At 46.9% G+C, this 24,600-nt stretch overlaps 7 protein-coding genes across 9 annotated transcripts; 2 read left to right on the top strand and 5 right to left on the bottom strand.

The window, feature by feature from the left end:
• The first annotated feature begins 172 nt into the window (after positions 1-172).
• On the top strand, positions 173-3,606 carry LOC6493235 (DNA polymerase delta catalytic subunit). Its single transcript, XM_001957289.4, has 2 exons — positions 173-325; positions 384-3,606. Exons 1-2 carry the CDS (start codon positions 270-272, stop codon positions 3,604-3,606), a joined length of 3,279 nt encoding a protein of 1,092 aa, XP_001957325.1. The 5' UTR covers positions 173-269.
• Positions 3,607-3,614: 8 nt separating this feature from the next.
• Positions 3,615-4,923, bottom strand: LOC6506740 (ADP-ribosylation factor-like protein 1). The gene is made up of 3 exons (XM_001957290.4): positions 4,592-4,923; positions 4,259-4,475; positions 3,615-4,162 (listed from the first exon to the last, which is right to left on the bottom strand). The coding sequence occupies exons 1-3, from the start codon at positions 4,593-4,595 to the stop codon at positions 3,841-3,843; spliced, it is 543 nt and encodes a 180-aa protein (XP_001957326.1). The 5' UTR covers positions 4,596-4,923; the 3' UTR covers positions 3,615-3,840.
• A 49-nt stretch (positions 4,924-4,972) lies between these two features.
• LOC6493236 (ATP-dependent helicase brm) lies at positions 4,973-16,728 on the top strand. Of its 3 annotated transcripts, none has more exons than XM_001957291.4 (7): positions 4,973-5,082; positions 5,308-5,658; positions 5,722-5,804; positions 11,707-12,945; positions 13,011-14,670; positions 14,730-15,521; positions 15,583-16,728. In XM_001957291.4, the coding sequence occupies exons 2-7, from the start codon at positions 5,385-5,387 to the stop codon at positions 16,440-16,442; spliced, it is 4,908 nt and encodes a 1,635-aa protein (XP_001957327.1). In that variant the 5' UTR covers positions 4,973-5,082; positions 5,308-5,384; the 3' UTR covers positions 16,443-16,728. The 3 variants fall into 3 exon arrangements, with proteins under 3 accessions (XP_001957327.1, XP_032310364.1, XP_032310365.1); XM_032454473.2 differs by having other exon boundaries at positions 5,710-5,804; XM_032454474.1 differs by lacking the exons at positions 4,973-5,082; positions 5,308-5,658; positions 5,722-5,804 and adding an exon at positions 11,611-11,637.
• On the bottom strand, positions 6,219-7,396 carry LOC6506739 (inositol monophosphatase 2). Its single transcript, XM_001957292.4, has 2 exons — positions 6,600-7,396; positions 6,219-6,542 (listed from the first exon to the last, which is right to left on the bottom strand). The coding sequence occupies exons 1-2, from the start codon at positions 7,181-7,183 to the stop codon at positions 6,260-6,262; spliced, it is 867 nt and encodes a 288-aa protein (XP_001957328.1). The 5' UTR covers positions 7,184-7,396; the 3' UTR covers positions 6,219-6,259.
• On the bottom strand, positions 7,549-8,717 carry LOC6506738 (inositol monophosphatase 2). The gene is made up of 3 exons (XM_001957293.4): positions 8,213-8,717; positions 8,046-8,149; positions 7,549-7,982 (listed from the first exon to the last, which is right to left on the bottom strand). The coding sequence occupies exons 1-3, from the start codon at positions 8,690-8,692 to the stop codon at positions 7,712-7,714; spliced, it is 855 nt and encodes a 284-aa protein (XP_001957329.1). The 5' UTR covers positions 8,693-8,717; the 3' UTR covers positions 7,549-7,711.
• LOC6506737 (inositol monophosphatase 2) lies at positions 8,827-10,095 on the bottom strand. The gene is made up of 2 exons (XM_001957294.4): positions 9,564-10,095; positions 8,827-9,292 (listed from the first exon to the last, which is right to left on the bottom strand). The coding sequence occupies exons 1-2, from the start codon at positions 10,041-10,043 to the stop codon at positions 8,918-8,920; spliced, it is 855 nt and encodes a 284-aa protein (XP_001957330.1). The 5' UTR covers positions 10,044-10,095; the 3' UTR covers positions 8,827-8,917.
• Positions 10,437-11,542, bottom strand: LOC6506736 (inositol monophosphatase 1). Its single transcript, XM_001957295.4, has 2 exons — positions 10,842-11,542; positions 10,437-10,790 (listed from the first exon to the last, which is right to left on the bottom strand). Exons 1-2 carry the CDS (start codon positions 11,423-11,425, stop codon positions 10,514-10,516), a joined length of 861 nt encoding a protein of 286 aa, XP_001957331.1. The 5' UTR covers positions 11,426-11,542; the 3' UTR covers positions 10,437-10,513.
• Positions 16,729-24,600: the final 7,872 nt, after the last annotated feature.

Here is a 24,600-nt window from a genome sequence, read left to right as displayed (position 1 = left end):
CTAATCAATAAAACAAATGTTTTGCAAATTCTACAATAAAATGGTTATTATTCTTGAATATATTATATATACATTTAAATAATCATCAAGTTTAATTATATCATCACTTAAATCTTCAAGAAACCGTTACTTTCTTCTGTTCTCACAAGAATTTGGTATTTTTAGTTTTGTCGCACCATGAACGGCCACTCTAATTCGTACCACCTGTAAAAGCGCGCCTCAATTTTTGGCATCATTGAAACCCATGTTTATTGCAAAATAATTTAAGAATGGATGCCAAACGCAAATTTAATGGTCCTTCCAATGGGCAGGCCAAAAGGCCCAGGTAAATCCACTACAGAAAAGTCAATACATTGCCATCAATGACTATTTTTGGACTCTAGGAATCCTGATGATGATGAGGAGATGGACTTCGAGTCGGAATTGGCCGCCTTTGAGAACAGTGAGGATATGGATCAGACTTTGTTACTGGGAGATGGACCGGAGAACCAACAGACCAGCGAACGCTGGTCCCGGCCAGCGCCTCCCAAGCTAGATCCCGCCAAAGACAGCTTGGAATTCCAGCAACTGGATGTTGAGAACTATCAAGGTCAACCGCTGCCCGGGATGCCGGGTGCCCAGTTGGGTCCGGTGCCTGTAGTTCGCATGTTTGGTGTCACCATGGATGGGAACTCTGTTTGCTGTCACGTCCACGGATTCTGTCCGTATTTCTACATTGAAGCACCCAAGAAGTTCGAGGAGCGCCACTGCGAGAAACTGCAGCAAGCTCTTGATCAGAAGGTCATAGCTGATATTCGGAACAACAAGGATAATGTTCAGGAAGCTGTGCTGATGGTCGAGCTGGTGGAGAAGCTTAATATCCATGGCTACAATGGCGACAAGAAGCAACGATACATCAAGATCTCTGTGACTCTGCCCAGATTTGTAGCTGCCGCCTCTCGTTTGCTAAAGAAGGAGGTCATTATGGCGGAGATAGACTTTCAGGACTGTCGTGCCTTTGAGAACAACATCGACTTCGATATCCGGTTCATGGTGGACACTTCAGTGGTGGGCTGTAACTGGATAGAGCTGCCGAAAGGTGAGTGGCGGCTGAGGAGCAGCCACAGCAAGCCATTGCCCGAGTCCCGTTGCCAGATCGAAGTGGATGTCGCCTTTGACAAGTTCATATCCCACGAACCTGAGGGCGAATGGGCCAAAGTGGCTCCCTTCCGCATCCTGTCCTTCGATATCGAATGCGCTGGTCGCAAAGGAATATTCCCAGAGGCCAAAATGGATCCTGTTATCCAGATAGCCAACATGGTCATACGGCAGGGCGAGCGCGAGCCCTTCATCAGAAATGTTTTCACCCTGGACGAGTGTGCTCCGATTATCGGTAGCCAAGTGTTGTGTCACGACAAGGAGACCCAGCTTCTGGACAGGTGGAGCGCCTTCGTCCGAGAGGTGGATCCCGACATTCTAACTGGCTACAACATAAACAACTTCGATATACCCTACCTTCTCAACCGGGCTGCTCATTTGAAGGTGAAGAACTTCGAGTATCTGGGCAGGATCAAGAACATACGTTCGGTGATCAAGGAACAGGTGATACAGTCCAAGCAAATGGGCCGTCGGGAAAACCAGTACGTGAACTTCGAAGGCAGGGTCCCCTTCGATCTGCTGTTTGTGCTGCTCCGAGACTATAAGCTACGCTCCTACACCCTCAACGCCGTGAGCTATCACTTCCTGCAGGAACAGAAGGAGGATGTGCATCACAGCATCATTACAGATCTGCAGAACGGCGATGAGCAGACGCGTCGCCGCCTGGCCATGTACTGCCTAAAGGATGCGTATCTTCCGCTGCGTTTGCTGGAGAAACTGATGGCCATCGTCAACTATATGGAAATGGCCAGGGTGACGGGTGTACCTCTGGAGTCACTACTTACCCGCGGACAACAAATAAAAGTCATGAGCCAACTGCTGCGCAAGGCCAGGACCAAGGGCTTCATCATGCCCTCCTACACCTCTCAAGGATCGGATGAACAGTTCGAGGGGGCTACTGTTATTGAGCCCAAAAGAGGCTACTACGCAGATCCCATATCCACGCTGGATTTCGCCTCTCTGTACCCGAGTATAATGATGGCCCATAATCTCTGCTACACCACCTTGGTTCTTGGCGGAACTCGCGAAAAGCTAAGGGAGCAGGAAAATCTCCAGGACGACCAAGTGGAGCGCACGCCCGCCAACAATTATTTCGTAAAATCCGAGGTGCGAAGAGGTCTCCTGCCTGAAATCCTGGAATCCCTGCTGGCCGCAAGAAAACGGGCCAAGAACGACCTGAAAGTGGAAACCGATCCGTTTAAGAGGAAGGTTCTGGATGGTCGCCAGCTGGCGCTGAAGATTTCAGCCAATTCCGTGTACGGATTCACAGGAGCCCAGGTGGGAAAGCTGCCTTGTCTGGAGATTTCCGGCAGTGTGACGGCCTACGGACGCACCATGATTGAGATGACCAAGAACGAGGTGGAGTCGCACTACACACAAGCCAACGGCTACGAAAGCAATGCGTTAGTCATTTATGGCGACACGGACTCTGTGATGGTCAACTTTGGCGTGAAGACCTTGGAGCGGAGCATGGAACTGGGCAGGGAAGCGGCCGAGCTGGTCAGCTCCAAGTTCGTCCATCCCATCAAGCTGGAGTTCGAGAAGGTGTACTACCCCTACCTTCTCATTAACAAGAAGCGCTATGCGGGATTGTACTTCACCCGACCGGAAACCTACGATAAGATGGACTGCAAGGGCATTGAGACCGTGCGAAGAGACAACTCGCCCCTGGTGGCCAACCTGATGAATACCTGTCTCCAGAAGCTGCTCATCGAACGAGATCCCGATGGCGCCGTGGCCTACGCCAAGCAGGTGATAGCAGATCTGCTCTGCAATCGGATAGATATATCCCACCTGGTCATCACCAAGGAGCTGGCCAAGACTGACTACGCCGCCAAGCAGGCGCACGTGGAGCTGGCCGCCAAGATGAAGAAGAGGGATCCCGGTACGGCGCCAAAGCTGGGAGATCGAGTTCCCTACGTTATTTGCGCTGCAGCCAAAAACACTCCCGCCTACCAGAAGGCAGAAGATCCCCTGTATGTTCTGGAGAACAGCGTGCCCATTGACGCTACCTACTATCTGGAGCAGCAGCTGGCAAAGCCGCTGCTGAGAATCTTCGAGCCAATTTTGGGAGAGAAGGCAGAGTCCATTCTGCTGAAGGGCGAGCACACACGCACCCGCACTGTGGTGACCTCCAAAGTGGGCGGATTGGCTGGCTTTATGACCAAGAAGACATCCTGTTTGGGCTGCAAGTCCCTGATGCCCAAGGGCTACGAGCAGGCCTGCCTTTGTCCGCACTGCGAGCCTCGGATGAGTGAGCTCTATCAGAAGGAAGTGGGGGCCAAGCGGGAACTGGAAGTATCCTTTTCACGCCTGTGGACTGAGTGCCAGCGCTGCCAGGGATCGTTGCACGAGGAAGTGATCTGCTCCAACCGGGATTGTCCCATCTTCTACATGCGACAAAAGGTGCGCATGGATCTTGATACGCAGGAGAAGCGTGTCCTCCGATTCGGCCCAGCCGATTGGTGACCGATGCATGGATTTAATGAATTGTTTAATCCTATAATTTAATAATTATATTACTAGAAGTTATTACAAAGTTTTTTTCGTTTCGTGGATTTTTGCGCAATATGCAATTTGAAAAAAGCTGTAGACGATTCCTAGCTGGCGATGCTTTGGACACACATTTTTACACAGGGGGCGAAGGGGATGAGGCTTGGGCATGGGCATGGGCTGATCTGGTCCTGTCCGCACGGTCTTGACTCATTTGCGACTCTGCAGAGTGTTGGATAGCCAGTCCATGGCCTGGTCGAGGCCCTCGCCTTTGGTTGCCGACGTCTTGAATATCTGAAATGTGCGGTTCTTAAGGTTCTCCAGCCCCAACGCATGATGGACCTCGGCGACTGTCATGCAGCCATCCATGTCCTGCTTGTTGGCCAAGACAACCAGTATCGCTCCGGCCAGCTCCTCCTCCCGTAGCATGTACAACAGCTCATCCTTGGAGATGCCAATCCGATCCCTGTCCGCCGAGTCCACCACATAGATGATGGCATCTGTGTTGCTATAATAGCAACGCCAGTACGGTCTGTGAAAAAGTGGGAAGAATATTTTTAGTTTCTGATAGACTACAGATATCAGATACTGACATCGGACGACTTCCTTATCTCGCCACCGCACTCACCTAATACTTGTCTGGCCACCCAAGTCCCAGACCTGGAACTTGAGGTTCTTGTATGTGACCTGCTCCACATTGAAGCCGATGGTGGGTATCGTGGTCACCACTTCGCCCACCTGCAGTCTATAGAGGATGGTTGTCTTGCCGGCGCCATCGAGTCCGAGTATCAAGATGCGCATCTCCCGGGAGCCGAGCAGTCCGCGAAAGTAGCTGAGCACCCCACCTGCAGAACAACAACAGAAACCACACATTCATACATCATATTTATGATAGCAGACTTCGTCACCGGGTGGTGAGGGAACTCCGATTTCCGAACTCCGATTTAGTGGATTAGCGTACCCATGATTTCGGCTAATTTTCGACTAGTGCTGGCGCGGCCTCTAAATGCTTAAGTGTTATCCTAATTAATTGTATTTGCTTCTACAATTAATACAAAATCGAAATAGTCTTGTTTTCACTATTTTTGACAGGGAATGGTTTTTGGTTTTTGCCATTCGCATTCCGCGGAAACATGACGTGTCAGGGGTGTTTCAACTCACCCTCATTCTCACAGGTAACAAAATATAATTAACTTATTTTATTTATTCAAATTAAGAAATTTTTAAGGATTTAAAACCGTTTTTTAGATTAAATAAATTAAAATAATTCTAAATATGGATTAAAATAAACCAATCTGGTAACGCTGCTGCTGAACGCCCTCTTGTTGCCGGTTGCCAGAGTTGCCACCCCCGGTTTTCCCTGTAATGGCGGCCGTCTCTATAACAGAACACTAACACTAAGCGTCGTTCGGGAAAAAGTGTGGAAAAAACCTTTTCAAACAGTGCTAATAGGTATAAATTATCCTCCAAAACAATCCAAATCGCTCGATTGAACAGTGCTTGATAAGCTGAGCATACATTTTGCCTCCTACACATAGCTTTCAGCGGCTATTTGCGGTGTTTGTTCTGGATGGGCTCCAGACTGCGCAAAAGTGTGCCAAAAAAAAAACAACAAAAAATCCGTATAACTTATTGTGAAAGATTATTATTGTTGACAAGTATGTTGCTTACTTTCAGCTATCCCCGCACCAAGTGGAGCTAAGATATTCAGAGAGTTTTCCGTGTGAGCGCCGCTACTAGAGCTATAATCAGAAATGGCCTCGCCCTCGCCGGCGAACAGTCCCATGCCGCCGCCACAGGCACCCAGTCCGATGGCACCGCCGTCCCAAAGCCCAGCACCCTCGCCGCACAGTCCCTATCCCCACCAGCAGCCCGGGCCGCCCCAAGGACCGCCGCCAGGAGCCCCACCCCACATGCAGGGACCTCCGCCGCCAGGCCATCCCGGCGCCTATGGCCACCCGATGCAGCACGGTCCGCCCGGTCAGGGCCCACCTGGACACCATATGCCGCCACATCACCAGGGAATGAGTATGTTTTTCACTTTGCTTCTCGGCGTTTATCGCGAGTAATTATCCGCAGTTTTCTCAAAAGGTCCGCACATGGGAATGCAGATGCCGCCGACGGGACCGAATATGTCGCCACTGGGCTATCAAACGCATGGGATGCCTCCTAATGTAAGTGTAACATGAATTCTGATCGAGAGGCGCCTTCTTCGGGTTTGGCGAAGGAAAAGTTAGAGAACTTCGAAGAGAAAGTGGATTTTCGAGATGGTGGCCATAAGGATCTCCTAGCAGAAGTAGTTAAGACTATAATAAGAAAAGGAAGAATTATTCTAGTCAGAAGCTAATCCCTTATGCTTAAGAAGATTTATGTTTTGCAATCAAAAGCAAATGAGTTGCAGGCTTTGGACACAAGGCTGGAATATGTTTACCCAAGTCTGAACTGAGAGAGTTGAATAAATTCCCGCCTCTTTTTTTTTTGTTTATCGCCGACCAGCTGCCGACAATTAAAGCTGGAAGATCGGCCAAAGCTCTTGGAGGCTGAAGCTTTCAATTAATTGAGAGTGGAGCTAACCTCGAGCTTTTCAATTTAGATTTTTTCGCAAACAATTTATTGTGTCATGCTTAATTTACTTCGGCACTGGCTTGCCTCCCACCGACTCCTCCTGGTCGGCCTTGCGCAACAGATCTTCGATCTCTTTGCGCAACTTCTCGGTTCCGGCGCAGACCAGATCTGGCTTCATAATGTCGAAGGGTCCACCGAATGGATGAGTGACCACTCCGCCGGCTTCTTTCACCAACAGATAGCCGGCAGCGCAGTCCCAAGGATACATGTCCTCGATATAAAAGGCGTCCAGATTGCCCGCGGCCACCATACACAGCTCATCCACCACGCAGGAATAGGCCACAAGTCTATGAATTTATCAGGATTAGTTAGACCAAAAAATCATATAAAATATGTTCACTCACCGCCTGGCATTTAGTCCTATATGGTAGATCCTCTTGATGTGCTTATTGGCCACCGAGTGGACGTGCAGCAGGGACACTTCGTAGGCCACATTGGCGTTCTTGATGCTGTCGCAGCTACTCACTCGGATGGGCTGGCCATTGCAGAAGGCGCCCTGGCCCAGCTTGGCAGTGAAGACCTTCTTCTGAACGGGATTGTTTATGACTCCCACCGCGATTTGTTTGTTGATGGACAGACCGATGGACACACAAACATGGGGGATCTGCTTGATGAAGTTCGAGGTTCCATCGATCGGGTCGATGATCCAGGTTGGTGCGTCTGTTAGCTCCCCGGAGACGTTGTTGTTCTTGGCCGTTGCCTCCTCGCCGATGAACTTGTGGTGCGGATAGCTGGAGAGGATCTTCTCCATGAGGAAGTCTTCGATCTTGTTGTCGTAGTCGGTGACCACGTCGTAAAAGTCACCTTTGATGGACACATTTTTGCTGGCCATCTCGTATCCCTCCATGAGGATCTCCCCCGCTTGTATCGCCAGGGGATAGATGAAGTTGTACAACTCCTCGATCTCCTCTTGCCGTACCTCAGACATATCAGATTCCACAAGTTGCTCGGGTGTCCAAACGATGCGTTGCTGCTCAGTGCGCGCTGCCAACTAATCAGAGAGATTGGAAGTATCTCCACGCTCCGGCTACTTGGCTCGGCTCGCCGTGTCTGGAGCTTTGGTTACATTCAGCAATTGTCTCTGATTGTTTGCCTGCATCGAGTTTTATGATCGCTGCGACCGAAGACCTCCGAAGTACTACGAAAATTGGCATCTCACCTGGCTGGCTGCCTCTGGCTGGCAGTTTTATCTCGATTTGTTTGATGTACACAAATAGACAAATGCTTTTTATCTTCCCAGACAGTCCCCATCGAGGTATTCAGCCACCCAGCCATCCCAGAGAAGTCAAATAGTTGTTAAACCAGTTTCCATCAGCCAGATGAATTGTATTTTTTGGGCTGCAACTTCATATTGTTGGGGATAATGGACTTGGGTCCTATTGTGGCCAGATAGGCGCCCTGTTCCATTGTTTATTTCATCACATTTGTTAATCTTTCATCTTCATCAAGGTCTTAACTACTCGAAAGTGAAAAACGATAGCTGGTCAGCCTCTTTAACTATCTGAACCACACTCTTCGCCAACTCCTCGGTGCTGGCACCAACGCAATCCGGGTGCATTACATCAAAGGTTCCCCCGCTGGTGTGGACGACTGTACCCCCGGCTTCCCTGAGAATGGCCACTCCAGCTGCCAGATCCCAGGGCTTCAAGTGCTCCACATGATAGACATCACACTGGCCGACGGCCACATAGCAGAGCGTCAGGGCTGCGCATCCGAAGCTGCGGGAACTGATAAGGAAAACGTCAATACTTAGTTTCGCAGAAGAGATCAGAGTTCTGTGGGTCACTCACCCATTAGCCTGCGAAGTCAGTTTGTAGAATCGCTTCAGCTTGCTATCCCTCCGCTTGGGGAAAACTATGAGGGAGATCTCCAAACCCACCACTGCTTCATTGATCTGCTCGATTGCAACAACAATTCTATACAAAGTCTATTATCAAAAGCTACCCCAGTTACCCACCGCCTTGATGTCGTTGGTGTGGATTGGCTGGCCATTTAGAAAAGCTCCATGCCCTTGCCAAGCAGAGTACAACTCGTTCTGGGCCGGATTGTAGATTATTCCGGCCACCAGTTGCTTGTTGATGGTCAGACCCACCGAGATGCAGCAGTGGGGGATCTTACGGATGTAGTTGTTGGTGCCATCAATGGGATCTATAATCCAGGTGGGATCATCCGTCAGTTCTGCTTTCAAATGTGCTTCGGCCAGACCTTCCTCTCCGATTATTTTCGATTCCGGAAAGGCCTTGAGCAAGCCCTCCGATAAAACATGTTCGATCTGCTTGTCGTAGTAGGTGACCTGGTCATAGATGGCAGACTTTGTCTCAAACTCCAGTTTCGGTTTCTGGAAACCCTCCATGAAGAGGGGGCCGCACTTTCGCACCAAATCCAGGGACACTTCATAGTATTCCCGGAGTTTTTCCTCACTGATCTGCTTACTCATTATTACCCAAAGGCCAACTGATAGCCGTGTGTGTGTTTTTTGGAACTTTTATAGTCTGAAATATTAGCAAGGAAAGCTTTGGTTCTACAAAAAGCTCTTATCTTCTACTTTTTTTTAATAGTTTGTGGCTAGAATTCACTTTCTTGAGGTTCTTTAATAGATTACATGGGGGTTACAGTGGATAAGTTTTGCATACTGATTATTATAGTGGATTAGGGGTTATCTTTACTTAAACGTGTACTCTGTAATCTGGTTGGCCTCCTCGATAAGACTAATCACATTCTTGGCCAGCTCCGGGGTGGCGGCGCACACGCAGTCCGGCTTCATGACATCGAACGCGGATCCGCTGGTGTGGCAGACAGTTCCTCCAGCCTCGGTGAGGATAATGGCACCGGCAGCTATGTCCCAGGGCTTCAGGTCCTCCACATGATAGGCGTCGCACTGTCCACTGGCCACATAGCAGAGGGTCAGAGCTGCACTTCCGAAGCACCGGGTGGCAGTGGCATTCGAGGCCAGCTTGTAGAGACGCTTCACGTTCTTGTCCCTCACTCCAGCGGCATGGATGAGCGAGATCTCGTAGGCCACCACTGATTGTTTGACCTGGAATTAGGAGGAAGTAAGGGTTATAATAATACTACGGAATAATGGCCAATAAAAGTGATCTGTGAGGAAAGTGATTCAAACATGGATCCATTTAATCGGTCATCCCATCCCTCTCCTCCATTGTTCCTTATCGAATAACACCCATGCACACTCCACCCAGAATGATGATATGCATGATTACTGGTTTATTTTCGTTGTTTATCTCGTTTGGAGTCATTTTTTTGTTTTTTTTTTTGTGGCTCCCAGTTATATAAGCTCTCTCTCTTACCGTCGTCGCTTTGGACGTGTGGATGGGCTGGCCGTTGAGGAAAGCTCCATGACCCTTGTACGCCGAAAACAGCTCGTTCGCCGGCGGATTGTAGATGACGCCCACCACCAGTTCCTTGTTGATGGCCAGGCCCACGGAGATGCAGCAGTGGGGAATGCGGTGGATGAAGTTGGTGGTGCCATCAATGGGATCGATGATCCAGGTGGGTGCGTCCGTCAGCTCTGCCTGTCGCTTGGAGGCTGCCGACTCCTCTTCGCCAATAATTAGGGAATCGGGGAAGGCGGCCACCAATCCCTCGGTGAGAATGTCCTCGATTTGCTTGTCGTAGACGGTGACAAGGTCGTAGAAATCCGCTTTGACGACATAGTCGTTCTTGGCCTTCTGGTAGCCCTCCTGCATCAGTGGTCCGCACTTGAGGACCAGCTTCAGGGCCACATCGTAGTACTCCTTGAGCTTCGACTCGCTAACCGTGGAACTCATGGCAACTCTCTGCTGGAGGCCTTGCACTCAACTGACCAAACTATCTTCCTACAAGCGGCGGGTGTGGGTGAATCAGCTGTGGGGAGCTTTCCCAAGAAGCTTTTTATCACTTTGTACTTTTCTGAGAGTTCTATCGTACAGTCCAGGGCATAAAAATATAGTTTATTTTTCTGGTTTTTGTTTTAAAGACTAGTTTGGTCTGGAAATCAGAAATAATAAACCATTTCTTACGATGACTTAATACAAAATGAGTTTTTTTAGGAACTTATATGCCTTCCCCCCGCTGTTTAAAAGTTAATCTTTACAGATTCAGCTTCCAAGAGATTAAAATTGCAAACAAAAATGTTTAAAGCTGATATGGAAGAGTAAACAATAATGCATTAAAGATAGAACTTTTGTGTTTTTCATCTCATGATTTGCACTTTATTTGATGGTTTATCTTTTTTAACGAGACCCTGGCCCAAAAGAGTTCAAATTCCACTTCCACCCACATGGGGCTCTTGGTCAGCTTTCCTTATGAGGTGTTCTATCTCAGCTCTTAGCTTCTCTGTTCCTGCACAGATTAGGTCCGGTTTCATGATTTGGAAGGGTCCTCCATAGGGATGAGTGACCACTCCGCCAGCCTCACAGATGAGAAGGTAGCCAGCGGCACAGTCCCACGGATACATGTCCTCGATGTGGAAGGCATCCAAGTTGCCAGCGGCCACCATGCAGAGGGAGTCCACCACAGCCGAATAAGCTAGGAGTCTGGAAAAAGATAGTTATAGACTATGAGGATAGTGGGATGCAACCTCTTACCTTCTGGCATTGGATCCTACGTGGTAGATCCGCTTGATGTGCTTATTCCGGATCTTGGGAGCGTGCAGTAGGCAGACCTCATAGGCCACATTGGCGTCGTTGATGCTTTCGCAGCTGCTCACCCGGATGGGCTCTCCATTGCAGTACGCTCCCTGGCCCAGTTTGGCAGTGTATAGCTTTTTCTGGGCAGGATTATTAACGACTCCCAAGACGATCTGTTTGTTGATCGACAATCCAATAGAGACGGAGACGTGAGGGATCTGTTTGATAAAGTTGGAGGTGCCATCGATGGGATCTATAATCCAGGTCGGGGAGTCTGTCAGCTCCTTGGTTATGTTGTCATTTTTGTGGGTGTCCTCTTCGCCAATGAATCTGTGATCCGGGTACTTGGCCAGAATCTGTTCCATGAGGAATTCCTCAATCTGGTTGTCGTAGGCAGTGACCACATTGTAGAACTCCCCGTCCTTCAAGGACACTGCTTTGCCAGCATTCTCATAGCCCTCGAGAAGGATCTCCCCGGCACGTACGGCCAAGGGATGGATGAACTCGTAGAGCTCTTCGATCTGTTCCCTGCTAGCTGCCATCACTCTTATCTTTTTTACAATCTTTACCAGAGATATTGTACTCCGACTTTCCGGCTGCGGTTCGAGTGAAGCCGACACTGCTGGCAGTTGGCAGCAGAACGGGTTTTTGTTGGCACAGTCACTTGGTTCACTGACTGAGATTCTGGACGGGCGGGAGCTTTTTTAATTAATTTGCTCTTGAATTCAGCTTTTTATAAACAATGGAAGCTGAAGTAGGTTTCACTTACACCATATCCCAAACGAATATAGAATCTAAATTGTATTTTTCCTTCCATTGCCAGGCTCCCACTCAACCCTGCATAGTGTCTCCTGGTGGCCCGCCAGGCGGCCCACCGCCACCGGAACGCTCCAGCCAGGAGAACTTGCACGCCCTGCAGCGCGCCATCGACTCGATGGAGGAGAAGGGCCTGCAGGAGGATCCACGCTACTCGCAGCTGCTTGCCATGCGGGCCACCTCCAAGCACCAGCACCTGAACAACAACCAGGTGAATCTGCTTCGCACACAGATCACGGCCTATCGGCTGCTGGCGAGGAACAAGCCCATTTCCATGCAGATGCAGCAGGCGCTGCAGGCGGCACAACAACAGCCACCGCCAGGGCCACCCATTGGGCCGCCGGGAACACCGGGAGGACCTCCGCCAGGGCAACCGCCCGTGCAGCCACAGCAGCAACCGCCGCCGGCTGCAGGGACGCCAAGCCAGTGTCCCACTCCGCCGGCTACCAATCCCTATGGCCCGCCAGTGCCAGGCCAGAAGATGCAGGCTGCTCCGCCACCGCCGCACATGCAGCAGGGCCAGCCGCTGCCGCCGCAACCTCCGAACGCAATCCAGCAGCAGCAGCAACCGCCTCAGCAGCAGCAGCCACCGCAGCAGCCGCAGCAACCACCGCCAGAGCAACTGCAGCACCAGCTGCCAAACGGAGGCAAGCCTCTGAGCATGGGACCTGCCGGAGGCCAACCACTGATACCGACGCAGGGAGTGCGGCCGGCGCAGCCCGGAATGCCACCTGTGGGTCAAGTTCCACAGCCTGGTGGTGGTCAAGCTGCGCGGCAAGTACCACCCGCCGGCATGCCCATGCCCAAACCGAACCGGGTGACCACAGTGGCCAAGCCGGTGGGCTTGGATCCCATAACCCTGCTGCAGGAACGAGAGAACCGCATAGCGGCCAGGATCTCGCTGCGCATGCAGGAGTTGCAGCGCCTGCCGGCCACCATGTCCGAGGACCTGCGCCTTCAAGCTGCCATTGAGCTGAGAGCCCTCCGGGTCCTGAACTTCCAGCGGCAGCTGCGGATGGAGTTCGTCCAGTGCACCCGGCGAGACACGACTCTGGAAACTGCACTAAACATCAAGTTCTACAAGCGTACCAAGCGGCAGGGTCTGCGGGAGGCGCGAGCTACCGAAAAGCTGGAGAAGCAGCAGAAGCTGGAGGCTGAGAGAAAGCGCCGACAGAAACACCTGGAGTTCCTGGCCGCGGTGCTGCAGCATGGCAAGGATTTGAGAGAGTTCCATAGGAATAACAAGGTAAGGGGAAGCATTCAAGGCATCGTGTTCTTTTCTTATCCTGACCTCTTATGTCCTTCCTTTAGGCCCAGCTGGCGAGAATGAACAAGGCGGTGATGAACTACCATGCAAACGCAGAGCGCGAGCAAAAGAAGGAACAAGAGCGGATCGAGAAGGAGCGTATGCGCCGCCTGATGGCCGAGGACGAGGAGGGCTACCGCAAGCTCATCGATCAGAAGAAGGACAAGCGCCTGGCCTTCCTCCTTTCGCAGACGGACGAGTACATCAGCAACCTGACGCAGATGGTGAAGCAGCACAAGGACGACCAGATGAAGAAGAAGGAAGAGGAGGGCAAGCGGCTGCAGCTCTTCAAGAAGGAGCTGCTGATGAGCGGCGAGTACATCGGCATCGACGAGGGTAGTATTGTGGCCGACATGCGTGTCCATGTTGTGGAGCAGTGCACTGGAAAGAAACTGACCGGCGATGATGCCCCAATGCTGAAGCATCTTCACCGCTGGCTGAACATGCATCCCGGCTGGGATTGGATCGACGACGAGGAGGAGACCGGCGGCAATGAAGAGGTCAAGCCCAAGGTGGAGGAGCAGCCGCAGGCCGCGGAAGATGTTACCGACAAGGCGGCGCCGACGGGCGGAGAGGAGGATGCCAAGGATCTGATCACCCAGGCCAAGGTGGAGGACGATGAGTATCGTACCGAGGAGCAGACCTACTACAGCATCGCCCATACCATTCACGAAAAGGTCACGGAGCAGGCCAGCATCATGGTGAACGGCCAGCTCAAGGAGTACCAGTTGAAGGGCCTTGAGTGGCTGGTTTCCCTCTACAACAACAATCTGAACGGCATTCTGGCCGACGAAATGGGTCTGGGTAAGACCATTCAGACCATCTCGCTGGTCACCTACTTGATGGACCGCAAGAAGGTGATGGGCCCGTACTTGATCATCGTTCCCCTCTCGACCTTGCCCAATTGGGTGCTCGAGTTTGAGAAGTGGGCGCCCGCTGTGGGCGTGGTCAGCTACAAGGGAAGCCCGCAGGGTAGGAGATTGCTCCAGAACCAGATGCGAGCCACCAAGTTCAATGTGCTGCTGACCACCTACGAGTACGTGATCAAGGACAAAGCGGTGCTGGCCAAGATCCAGTGGAAGTACATGATCATCGACGAGGGTCATCGCATGAAGAACCACCACTGTAAGCTGACCCAAGTGCTGAACACCCACTACATAGCGCCCTATCGATTGCTTCTGACGGGAACGCCGCTTCAAAACAAACTACCCGAGTTGTGGGCCCTCCTTAACTTCCTGCTGCCCTCGATCTTCAAGTCTTGCTCCACATTCGAGCAGTGGTTCAACGCACCGTTCGCCACCACCGGCGAGAAGGTGGAGCTGAACGAGGAGGAGACCATCCTTATTATTCGTCGTCTGCACAAAGTGCTGCGTCCCTTCCTGTTGCGACGTCTCAAAAAGGAAGTGGAGCACCAGCTGCCCGACAAGGTGGAGTACATCATTAAGTGCGACATGTCCGCCTTGCAGCGCGTCCTGTACAAGCACATGCAGAGCAAGGGTGTCCTGCTTACGGACGGATCGGAGAAGGGCAAGCACGGCAAGGGCGGCGCCAAGGCCCTGATGAACACCATCGTTCAGCTGCGGAAGCTCTGCAATCATCCGTTCATGTTCCAGCACATCGAGGAGAAGTACTGCGACCACACCGGTGGTCATGGAGTGGTTTCTGGTGAGCATCCTTGTTAGTTTTTGGCTTTTTTTAGTTTATTAAACTCATTTCCTTCGCAGGTCCTGACTTGTATCGCGTGTCTGGAAAATTCGAGCTGCTTGATCGCATTTTGCCCAAGCTGAAGGCCACAAACCATCGCGTACTGCTCTTCTGTCAGATGACGCAGTGCATGACGATCATTGAGGATTATCTCGGATGGCGCCAGTTCGGCTACCTTCGACTGGACGGTACCACCAAGGCCGAGGATCGTGGCGATCTGCTACGCAAGTTCAATGCCAAGGACTCGGACTACTTTGTGTTCCTGCTGTCCACCCGAGCCGGTGGTCTGGGTCTCAACTTGCAGACTGCCGACACCGTGGTGATCTTCGACTCCGATTGGAACCCTCATCAGGATCTGCAGGCTCAGGATCGTGCTCATCGTATCGGTCAGCGCAATGAAGTGCGAGTGCTCCGTCTCATGACCGTGAACTCCGTGGAGGAGCGTATTCTGGCTGCCGCTAGGTACAAGCTGAACATGGACGAGAAGGTCATCCAGGCTGGTATGTTCGATCAGAAGTCAACGGGCAGTGAGCGACAACAGTTCCTGCAAACGATCCTGCATCAGGACGACAACGAGGAGGAAGAGGAGAACGAAGTACCCGACGACGAGATGATCAACATGATGATTGCTCGCAGCGAGGAAGAGATTGAAATCTTTAAGCGAATGGATGTGGAACGCAAGAAGGAGGACGAAGACATCCATCCGGGCAGGGAACGCTTGATCGACGAATCCGAACTGCCCGACTGGTTGACAAAGGACGACGACGAAGTGGAGCGTTTCCATTATCAGTACGATGAAGATACTATTTTGGGTGAGTCTTCGAACTGTCATTATTTGTTGGGCATTATACTTATTCGCTTTTGTTTGTTTAGGTCGCGGCTCTCGGCAGCGCAAGGAAGTGGACTACACTGACAGCCTCACAGAGAAAGAGTGGCTGAAAGCCATCGACGACGGCGCCGAGTTCGATGAGGAAGAGGAGGAGGAGGACTCGAAACGCAAGCGACGCAAGCGAAAGAATCGCAAAGACGAGTCCGACGACGACTCGCTTATACTGAAGAGGCGGCGGCGCCAGAACCTGGACAAACGCTCGAAGAAACAGATGAACAAAATTATGAGCGCTGTGATCAAGCACACTCAGGACGGCCGAACCTTATCCGAGCCCTTCATGAAGCTCCCCTCGCGCCAAAGGTTGCCTGACTACTACGAAATCATCAAGCGGCCAGTTGATATTAAGAAGATTCTGCAGCGCATTGAGGACTGCAAGTACGCTGATCTCAACGAGCTGGAGAAGGACTTCATGCAGCTCTGCCAGAATGCGCAGATCTACAACGAGGAGGCTTCCCTCATCTATCTGGATTCGATCGCCCTTCAGAAGGTATTCGTGGCTGCCAGACAAAGAATAACCGCTGCAGCAGATGCATTGGCAGTGGCGGCAGGGGACAATACGGGTGAAGCGCAAGGAAACGGTGGCGGGGGATCAGACAATTCCGAAAACGAGGATGATGATGGCGGGGACGATGGCTCGGATGATGAGGAAATCGCCACAACCTCTGCAGCGGCCGTGAAAATGAAGCTGAAACTCAACAAATCTCTGGCCAGTGCCCCGGCCACGCCAACGCAGTCGTCGAACGTGGGTAGTGGTGCAGCCACTACATCCAAGAAGCAAACGCGTCGAAAACGCTCGCAAAAGAAGTACACCATTTCCGATGACGACGACGATGACATGGACTAGCTGCCGCTGGGCATGATCTTCAAACGCGGATCATTGGATGTCGATTGATTTTTAGTTAGCCTAGGTCTACACACTTTCGGATAAGGTGCTTGCTGAATTGCTTGTTCGATTGCTCGGGCGATTCATTGACCACCTTGCCCCCCAGGCACGCAATCCTTTTAATCTTAGTTGTAGGGTTTCGTTTAAGTTTCCTTTTTCCAATATACACCCCCTAATGTTCTTTACACAAATTATAAAAATGTATTTAAAATTACATGCTTTTAAATAAATGCATATATTACATAGACTTTCGATTGTTTTAAACTATTTATAAAAATTTCTTGTCAACCATTCTGGAGGAAAAAAATATCTATCCGCAGATACCCCTCTCTCCGATTATTTTTACCCCTTCCGAATACCACAGCTCTATCAAATTGTATCTGATGAAGAAATAACATACCTTGCCGTAATCAGCGACCTTAGAAGCTTGTTTCCTCATCAAAGGAATTGCTTAAAAGTGATTTTGAAAATTTTCGATATTTTTCAAGGGGTCCCCCTTCAAAATTTTGAGATTGCGGAATATCCTGCACTTCGATTATTTTCCCCACTTCCGATTGGCATAGCTCTGCCAATTTTTATCTGACCAAGAAGAGACGTACCATTCTGTAATCAGCGAACTTAGTAGAACTTTTCCTCATCAAAGGAATTCCCTTAAAGTGATTTTGAAAATTTTCGATTTTTTTCAAGGGGTCCCCCTTCAAAATTTTGAGATTGCGGAATATCCTGCTCTTCGATTATTTTCCCCCCTTCCGATTAGCATAGCTCTCCCAATTTTTATCTGAACAAAAAGTGTCGTACCTTTCTGGAATCAGCAAACATAGTAGCTCTTTTCCTCATCAAAGGAATTCCCTTAAAGTGATTTTGAAAATTTTCGATATTTTTCAAGGGGTCCCCCTTCAAAATTTTGAGATTGCGGAATATCCTGCTCTTCGATTATTTTCCCCCCTTCCGATTGGCATAGCTCTGCCAATTTTTATCTGAACAAAAAGTGTCGTACCTTTCTGGAATCAGCAAACATAGTAGCTCTTTTCCTCATCAAAGGAATTCCCTTAAAGTGATTTTGAAAATTTTCGATATTTTTCAAGGGGTCCCCCTTCAAAATTTTGAGATTGCGGAATATCCTGCTCTTCGATTATTTCCCCCCTTCCGATTGGCATAGCTCTTCCAATTTTTATCTGACCAAGAAGAGCCGTACCATTTTGTAATCAGCGAACTTAGTAGAACTTTTCCTTATCAAAGGAATTCCCTTAAATTGATTTTGAAAATTTGCGATATTTTTCAAGGGGTCCCTTCAAAATTTTCAGATTGCGGAATATCCTGCTCTTCGATTATTTTCCCCCCTTCCGATTGGCATAGCTCTCCCAATTTTTATCTGAACAAAAAGTGTCATACCTTTCTGGAATCAGCAAACATAGTAGCTCTTTTCCTCATCAAAGGAATTGCTTAAAAGTGATTTTGAAAATTTTCGATATTTTTCAAGGGGTCCCCCTTCAAAATTTTGAGATTGCGGAATATCCTGCAATTCGATTATTTTCCCCATTTCCGATTGGCATAGCTCTGCCAATTTTTATCTGACCAAGAAGAGACATACCATTCTGTAATCAGCGAACTTAGTAGAACTTTTCCTCATCAAAGGAATTCCCTTAAAGTGATTTTGAAAATTTTCGATATTTTTCAAGGGGTCCCCCTTCAAAATTTTGAGATTGCGGAATATCCTGCTCTTCGATTATTTTCCCCACTTCCGATTGGCATAGCTCTTCCAATTGTTATCTGACCAAGAAGAGACGTACCATTCTGTAATCAGCGAACTTAGTAGAACTTTTCCTCATCAAAGGAATTCCCTTAAAGTGATTTTGAAAATTTTCGATATTTTTCAAGGGGTCCCCCTTCAAAATTTTGAGATTGCGGAATATCCTGCTCTTCGATTATTTTCCCCCCTTCCGATTGGCATAGCTCTTCCAATTGTTATCTGACCAAGAAGAGCCGTACCATTTTGTAATCAGCGAACATAGTAGCTCTTTTCCTCATCAAAGGAATTCCCTTAAAGTGATTTTGAATATTTTCGATATTTTTCAAGGGGTCCCCCTTCAAAATTTTGAGATTGCGGAATATCCTGCTCTTCGATTATTTCCCCCCTTCCGATTGGCATAGCTCTTCCAATTTTTATCTGACCAAGAAGAGCCGTACCATTTTGTAATCAGCGAACTTAGTAGAACTTTTCCTTATCAAAGGAATTCCCTTAAATTGATTTTGAAAATTTGCGATATTTTTCAAGGGGTCCCTTCAAAATTTTGAGATTGCGGAATATCCTGCTCTTCGATTATTTTCCCCCCTTCCGATTGGCATAGCTCTCCCAATTTTTATCTGAACAAAAAGTGTCGTACCTTTCTGGAATCAGCAAACATAGTAGCTCTTTTCCTCATCAAAGGAATTCCCTTAAAGTGATTTTGAATATTTTCGATATTTTTCAAAGGGTCCCCCTTCAAAATTTTGACATTGCGGAATATCCTGCACTTCGATTATTTTCCCCACTTCCGATTGGCATAGCTCTTCCAATTGTTATCTGACCAAGAAGAGCCGTACCATTTTGTAATCAGCGAACATAGTAGCTCTTTTCCTCATCAAAGGAATTCCCTTAAAGTGATTTTGAAAATTTTCGATATTTTTCAAGGGGTCCCCCTTCAAAATTTTGAGATTGCGGAATATCCTGCTCTTCGATTATTTTCCCCCCTTCCGATTGGCATAGCTCTGCCAATTTTTATCTAAACAAAAAATGTCGTACCTTTCTGGACTCAGCAAACATAGTAGAACTTTTCCTCATCAAAGGAATTGCTTAAAAGTGATTTTGAAAATTTTCGATATTTTTCAAGGGGTCCCCCTTCAAAATTTTGAGATTGCGGAATATTCTGCTCTTCGATTATTTTCCCCCCTTCCGATTGGCATAGCTCTGCCAATTTTTATCTGAACAAAAAGTGTCGTACCTTTCTGGAATCAGCAAACATAGTAGAACTTTTCCTCATCAAAGGAATTCCCTTAAAGTGATTTTGAAAATTTTCGATATTTTTCAAGGGGTCCCCCTTCAAAATTTTGAGATTGCGGAATATTCTGCTCTTCGATTATTTTCCCCCCTTCCGATTGGCATAGCTCTGCCAATTTTTATCTAAACAAAAAATGTCGTACCTTTCTGGACTCAGCAAACATAGTAGAACTTTTCCTCATCAAAGGAATTGCTTAAAAGTGATTTTGAAAATTTTCGATATTTTTCAAGGGGTCCCCCTTCAAAATTTTGAGATTGCGGAATATCCTGCACTTCGATTATTTTCCCCACTTCCGATTGGCATAGCTCTGCCAATTTTTATCTGACCAAGAAGAGACGTACCATTCTGTAATCAGCGAACTTAGTAGAACTTTTCCTCATCAAAGGAATTCCCTTAAATTGATTTTGAAAATTTGCGATATTTTTCAAGGGGTCCCCCTTCAAAATTTTGAGATTGCGGAATATTCTGCTCTTCGATTATTTTCCCCCCTTCCGATTGGCATAGCTCTGCCAATTTTTATCTAAACAAAAAATGTCGTACCTTTCTGGACTCAGCAAACATAGTAGAACTTTTCCTCATCAAAGGAATTCCCTTAAAGTGATTTTGAAAATTTTCGATATTTTTCAAGGGGTCCCCCTTCAAAATTTTGAGATTGCGGAATATCCTGCTCTTCGATTATTTTCCCCCCTTCCGATTGGCATAGCTCTGCCAATTTTTATCTGAACAAAAAGTGTCGTACCTTTCTGGAATCAGCAAACATAGTAGAACTTTTCCTCATCAAAGGAATTCCCTTAAAGTGATTTTGAAAATTTTCGATATTTTTCAAGGGGTCCCCCTTCAAAATTTTGAGATTGCGGAATATCCTGCTCTTCGATTATTTTCCCCCCTTCCGATTGGCATAGCTCTCCCAATTTTTATCTGAACAAAAAGTGTCGTACCTTTCTGGAATCAGCAAACATAGTAGCTCTTTTCCTCATCAAAGGAATTGCTTAAAAGTGATTTTGAAAATTTTCGATATTTTTCAAGGGGTCCCCCTTCAAAATTTTGAGATTGCGGAATATCCTGCACTTCGATTATTTTCCCCACTTCCGATTGGCATAGCTCTGCCAATTTTTATCTGACCAAGAAGAGACGTACCATTCTGTAATCAGCGAACTTAGTAGAACTTTTCCTCATCAAAGGAATTCCCTTAAAGTGATTTTGAAAATTTTCGATATTTTTCAAGGGGTCCCCCTTCAAAATTTTGAGATTGCGGAATATCCTGCTCTTCGATTATTTCCCCCCTTCCGATTGGCATAGCTCTTCCAATTTTTATCTGACCAAGAAGAGCCGTACCATTTTGTAATCAGCGAACTTAGTAGAACTTTTCCTCATCAAAGGAATTCCCTTAAATTGATTTTGAAAATTTGCGATATTTTTCAAGGGGTCCCCCTTCAAAATTTTGAGATTGCGGAATATCCTGCTCTTCGATTATTTCCCCCCCTTCCGATTGGCATAGCTCTCCCAATTTTTATCTGAACAAAAAGTGTCGTACCTTTCTGGAATCAGCAAACATAGTAGCTCTTTTCCTCATCAAAGGAATTGCTTAAAAGTGATTTTGAAAATTTTCGATATTTTTCAAGGGGTCCCCCTTCAAAATTTTGAGATTGCGGAATATCCTGCTCTTCGATTATTTCCCCCCTTCCGATCGGCATAGCTCTTCCAATTTTTATCTGACCAAGAAGAGCCGTACCATTTTGTAATCAGCGAACTTAGTAGAACTTTTCCTCATCAAAGGAATTCCCTTAAATTGATTTTGAAAATTTGCGATATTTTTCAAGGGGTCCCCCTTCAAAATTTTGAGATTGCGGAATATCCTGCTCTTCGATTATTTCCCCCCCTTCCGATTGGCATAGCTCTCCCAATTTTTATCTGAACAAAAAGTGTCGTACCTTTCTGGAATCAGCAAACATAGTAGCTCTTTTCCTCATCAAAGGAATTGCTTAAAAGTGATTTTGAAAATTTTCGATATTTTTCAAGGGGTCCCCCTTCAAAATTTTGAGATTGCGGAATATCCTGCACTTCGATTATTTTCCCCCCTTCCGATTGGCATAGCTCTGCCAATTTTTATCTGACCAAGAAGAGACGTACCATTCTGTAATCAGCGAACTTAGTAGAACTTTTCCTCATCAAAGGAATTCCCTTAAATTGATTTTGAAAATTTGCGATATTTTTCAAGGGGTCCCCCTTCAAAATTTTGAGATTGCGGAATATCCTGCTCTTCGATTATTTTCCCCCCTTCCGATTGGCATAGCTCTGCCAATTTTTATCTGAACAAAAAGTGTCGTACCTTTCTGGACTCAGCAAACATAGTAGAACTTTTCCTCATCAAAGGAATTCCCTTAAAGTGATTTTGAAAATTTTCGATATTTTTCAAGGGGTCCCACCTCAAAATTTTGAGATTGCGGAATATCCTGCTCTTCGATTATTTTCCCCCCTTCCGATTGGCATAGCTCTGCCAATTTTTATCTGAACAAAAAGTGTCGTACCTTTCTGGAATCAGCAAACATAGTAGAACTTTTCCTCATCAAAGGAATTCCCTTAAAGTGATTTTGAAAATTTTCGATATTTTTCAAGGGGTCCCCCTTCAAAATTTTGAGATTGCGGAATATCCTGCTCTTCGATTATTTTCCCCCCTTCCGATTGGCATAGCTCTGCCAATTTTTATCTGAACAAAAAGTGTCGTACCTTTCTGGAATCAGCAAACATAGTAGAACTTTTCCTCATCAAAGGAATTCCCTTAAAGTGATTTTGAAAATTTTCGATATTTTTCAAGGGGTCCCCCTTCAAAATTTTGAGATTGCGGAATATTCTGCTCTTCGATTATTTTCCCCACTTCCGATTGGCATAGCTCTGCCAATTTTTATCTGACCAAGAAGAGACGTACCATTCTGTAATCAGCGAACTTAGTAGAACTTTTCCTCATCAAAGGAATTCCCTTAAATTGATTTTGAAAATTTGCGATATTTTTCAAGGGGTCCCCCTTCAAAATTTTGAGATTGCGGAATATTCTGCTCTTCGATTATTTTCCCCCCTTCCGATTGGCATAGCTCTGCCAATTTTTATCTGACCAAGAAGAGACGTACCATTCTGTAATCAGCGAACTTAGTAGAACTTTTCCTCATCAAAGGAATTCCCTTAAATTGATTTTGAAAATTTGCGATATTTTTCAAGGGGTCCCCCTTCAAAATTTTGAGATTGCGGAATATTCTGCTCTTCGATTATTTTCCCCCCTTCCGATTGGCATAGCTCTGCCAATTTTTATCTAAACAAAAAATGTCGTACCTTTCTGGACTCAGCAAACATAGTAGAACTTTTCCTCATCAAAGGAATTCCCTTAAAGTGATTTTGAAAATTTTCGATATTTTTCAAGGGGTCCCCCTTCAAAATTTTGAGATTGCGGAATATCCTGCTCTTCGATTATTTTCCCCCCTTCCGATTGGCATAGCTCTGCCAATTTTTATCTGAACAAAAAGTGTCGTACCTTTCTGGAATCAGCAAACATAGTAGAACTTTTCCTCATCAAAGGAATTCCCTTAAAGTGATTTTGAAAATTTTCGATATTTTTCAAGGGGTCCCCCTTCAAAATTTTGAGATTGCGGAATATCCTGCTCTTCGATTATTTTCCCCCCTTCCGATTGGCATAGCTCTCCCAATTTTTATCTGAACAAAAAGTGTCGTACCTTTCTGGAATCAGCAAACATAGTAGCTCTTTTCCTCATCAAAGGAATTGCTTAAAAGTGATTTTGAAAATTTTCGATATTTTTCAAGGGGTCCCCCTTCAAAATTTTGAGATTGCGGAATATCCTGCACTTCGATTATTTTCCCCACTTCCGATTGGCATAGCTCTGCCAATTTTTATCTGACCAAGAAGAGACGTACCATTCTGTAATCAGCGAACTTAGTAGAACTTTTCCTCATCAAAGGAATTCCCTTAAAGTGATTTTGAAAATTTTCGATATTTTTCAAGGGGTCCCCCTTCAAAATTTTGAGATTGCGGAATATCCTGCTCTTCGATTATTTCCCCCCTTCCGATTGGCATAGCTCTTCCAATTTTTATCTGACCAAGAAGAGCCGTACCATTTTGTAATCAGCGAACTTAGTAGAACTTTTCCTCATCAAAGGAATTCCCTTAAATTGATTTTGAAAATTTGCGATATTTTTCAAGGGGTCCCCCTTCAAAATTTTGAGATTGCGGAATATCCTGCTCTTCGATTATTTCCCCCCCTTCCGATTGGCATAGCTCTCCCAATTTTTATCTGAACAAAAAGTGTCGTACCTTTCTGGAATCAGCAAACATAGTAGCTCTTTTCCTCATCAAAGGAATTGCTTAAAAGTGATTTTGAAAATTTTCGATATTTTTCAAGGGGTCCCCCTTCAAAATTTTGAGATTGCGGAATATCCTGCTCTTCGATTATTTCCCCCCTTCCGATCGGCATAGCTCTTCCAATTTTTATCTGACCAAGAAGAGCCGTACCATTTTGTAATCAGCGAACTTAGTAGAACTTTTCCTCATCAAAGGAATTCCCTTAAATTGATTTTGAAAATTTGCGATATTTTTCAAGGGGTCCCCCTTCAAAATTTTGAGATTGCGGAATATCCTGCTCTTCGATTATTTCCCCCCCTTCCGATTGGCATAGCTCTCCCAATTTTTATCTGAACAAAAAGTGTCGTACCTTTCTGGAATCAGCAAACATAGTAGCTCTTTTCCTCATCAAAGGAATTGCTTAAAAGTGATTTTGAAAATTTTCGATATTTTTCAAGGGGTCCCCCTTCAAAATTTTGAGATTGCGGAATATCCTGCACTTCGATTATTTTCCCCCCTTCCGATTGGCATAGCTCTGCCAATTTTTATCTGACCAAGAAGAGACGTACCATTCTGTAATCAGCGAACTTAGTAGAACTTTTCCTCATCAAAGGAATTCCCTTAAATTGATTTTGAAAATTTGCGATATTTTTCAAGGGGTCCCCCTTCAAAATTTTGAGATTGCGGAATATCCTGCTCTTCGATTATTTTCCCCCCTTCCGATTGGCATAGCTCT

This window comes from Drosophila ananassae, chromosome 2R (assembly GCF_017639315.1).
Source record: "Drosophila ananassae strain 14024-0371.13 chromosome 2R, ASM1763931v2, whole genome shotgun sequence".
NCBI lineage: Eukaryota > Metazoa > Arthropoda > Insecta > Diptera > Drosophilidae > Drosophila > Drosophila ananassae.
Note: the sequence above shows the minus strand (reverse complement) of the source record. Positions and strands in the feature narration are given on the sequence as shown.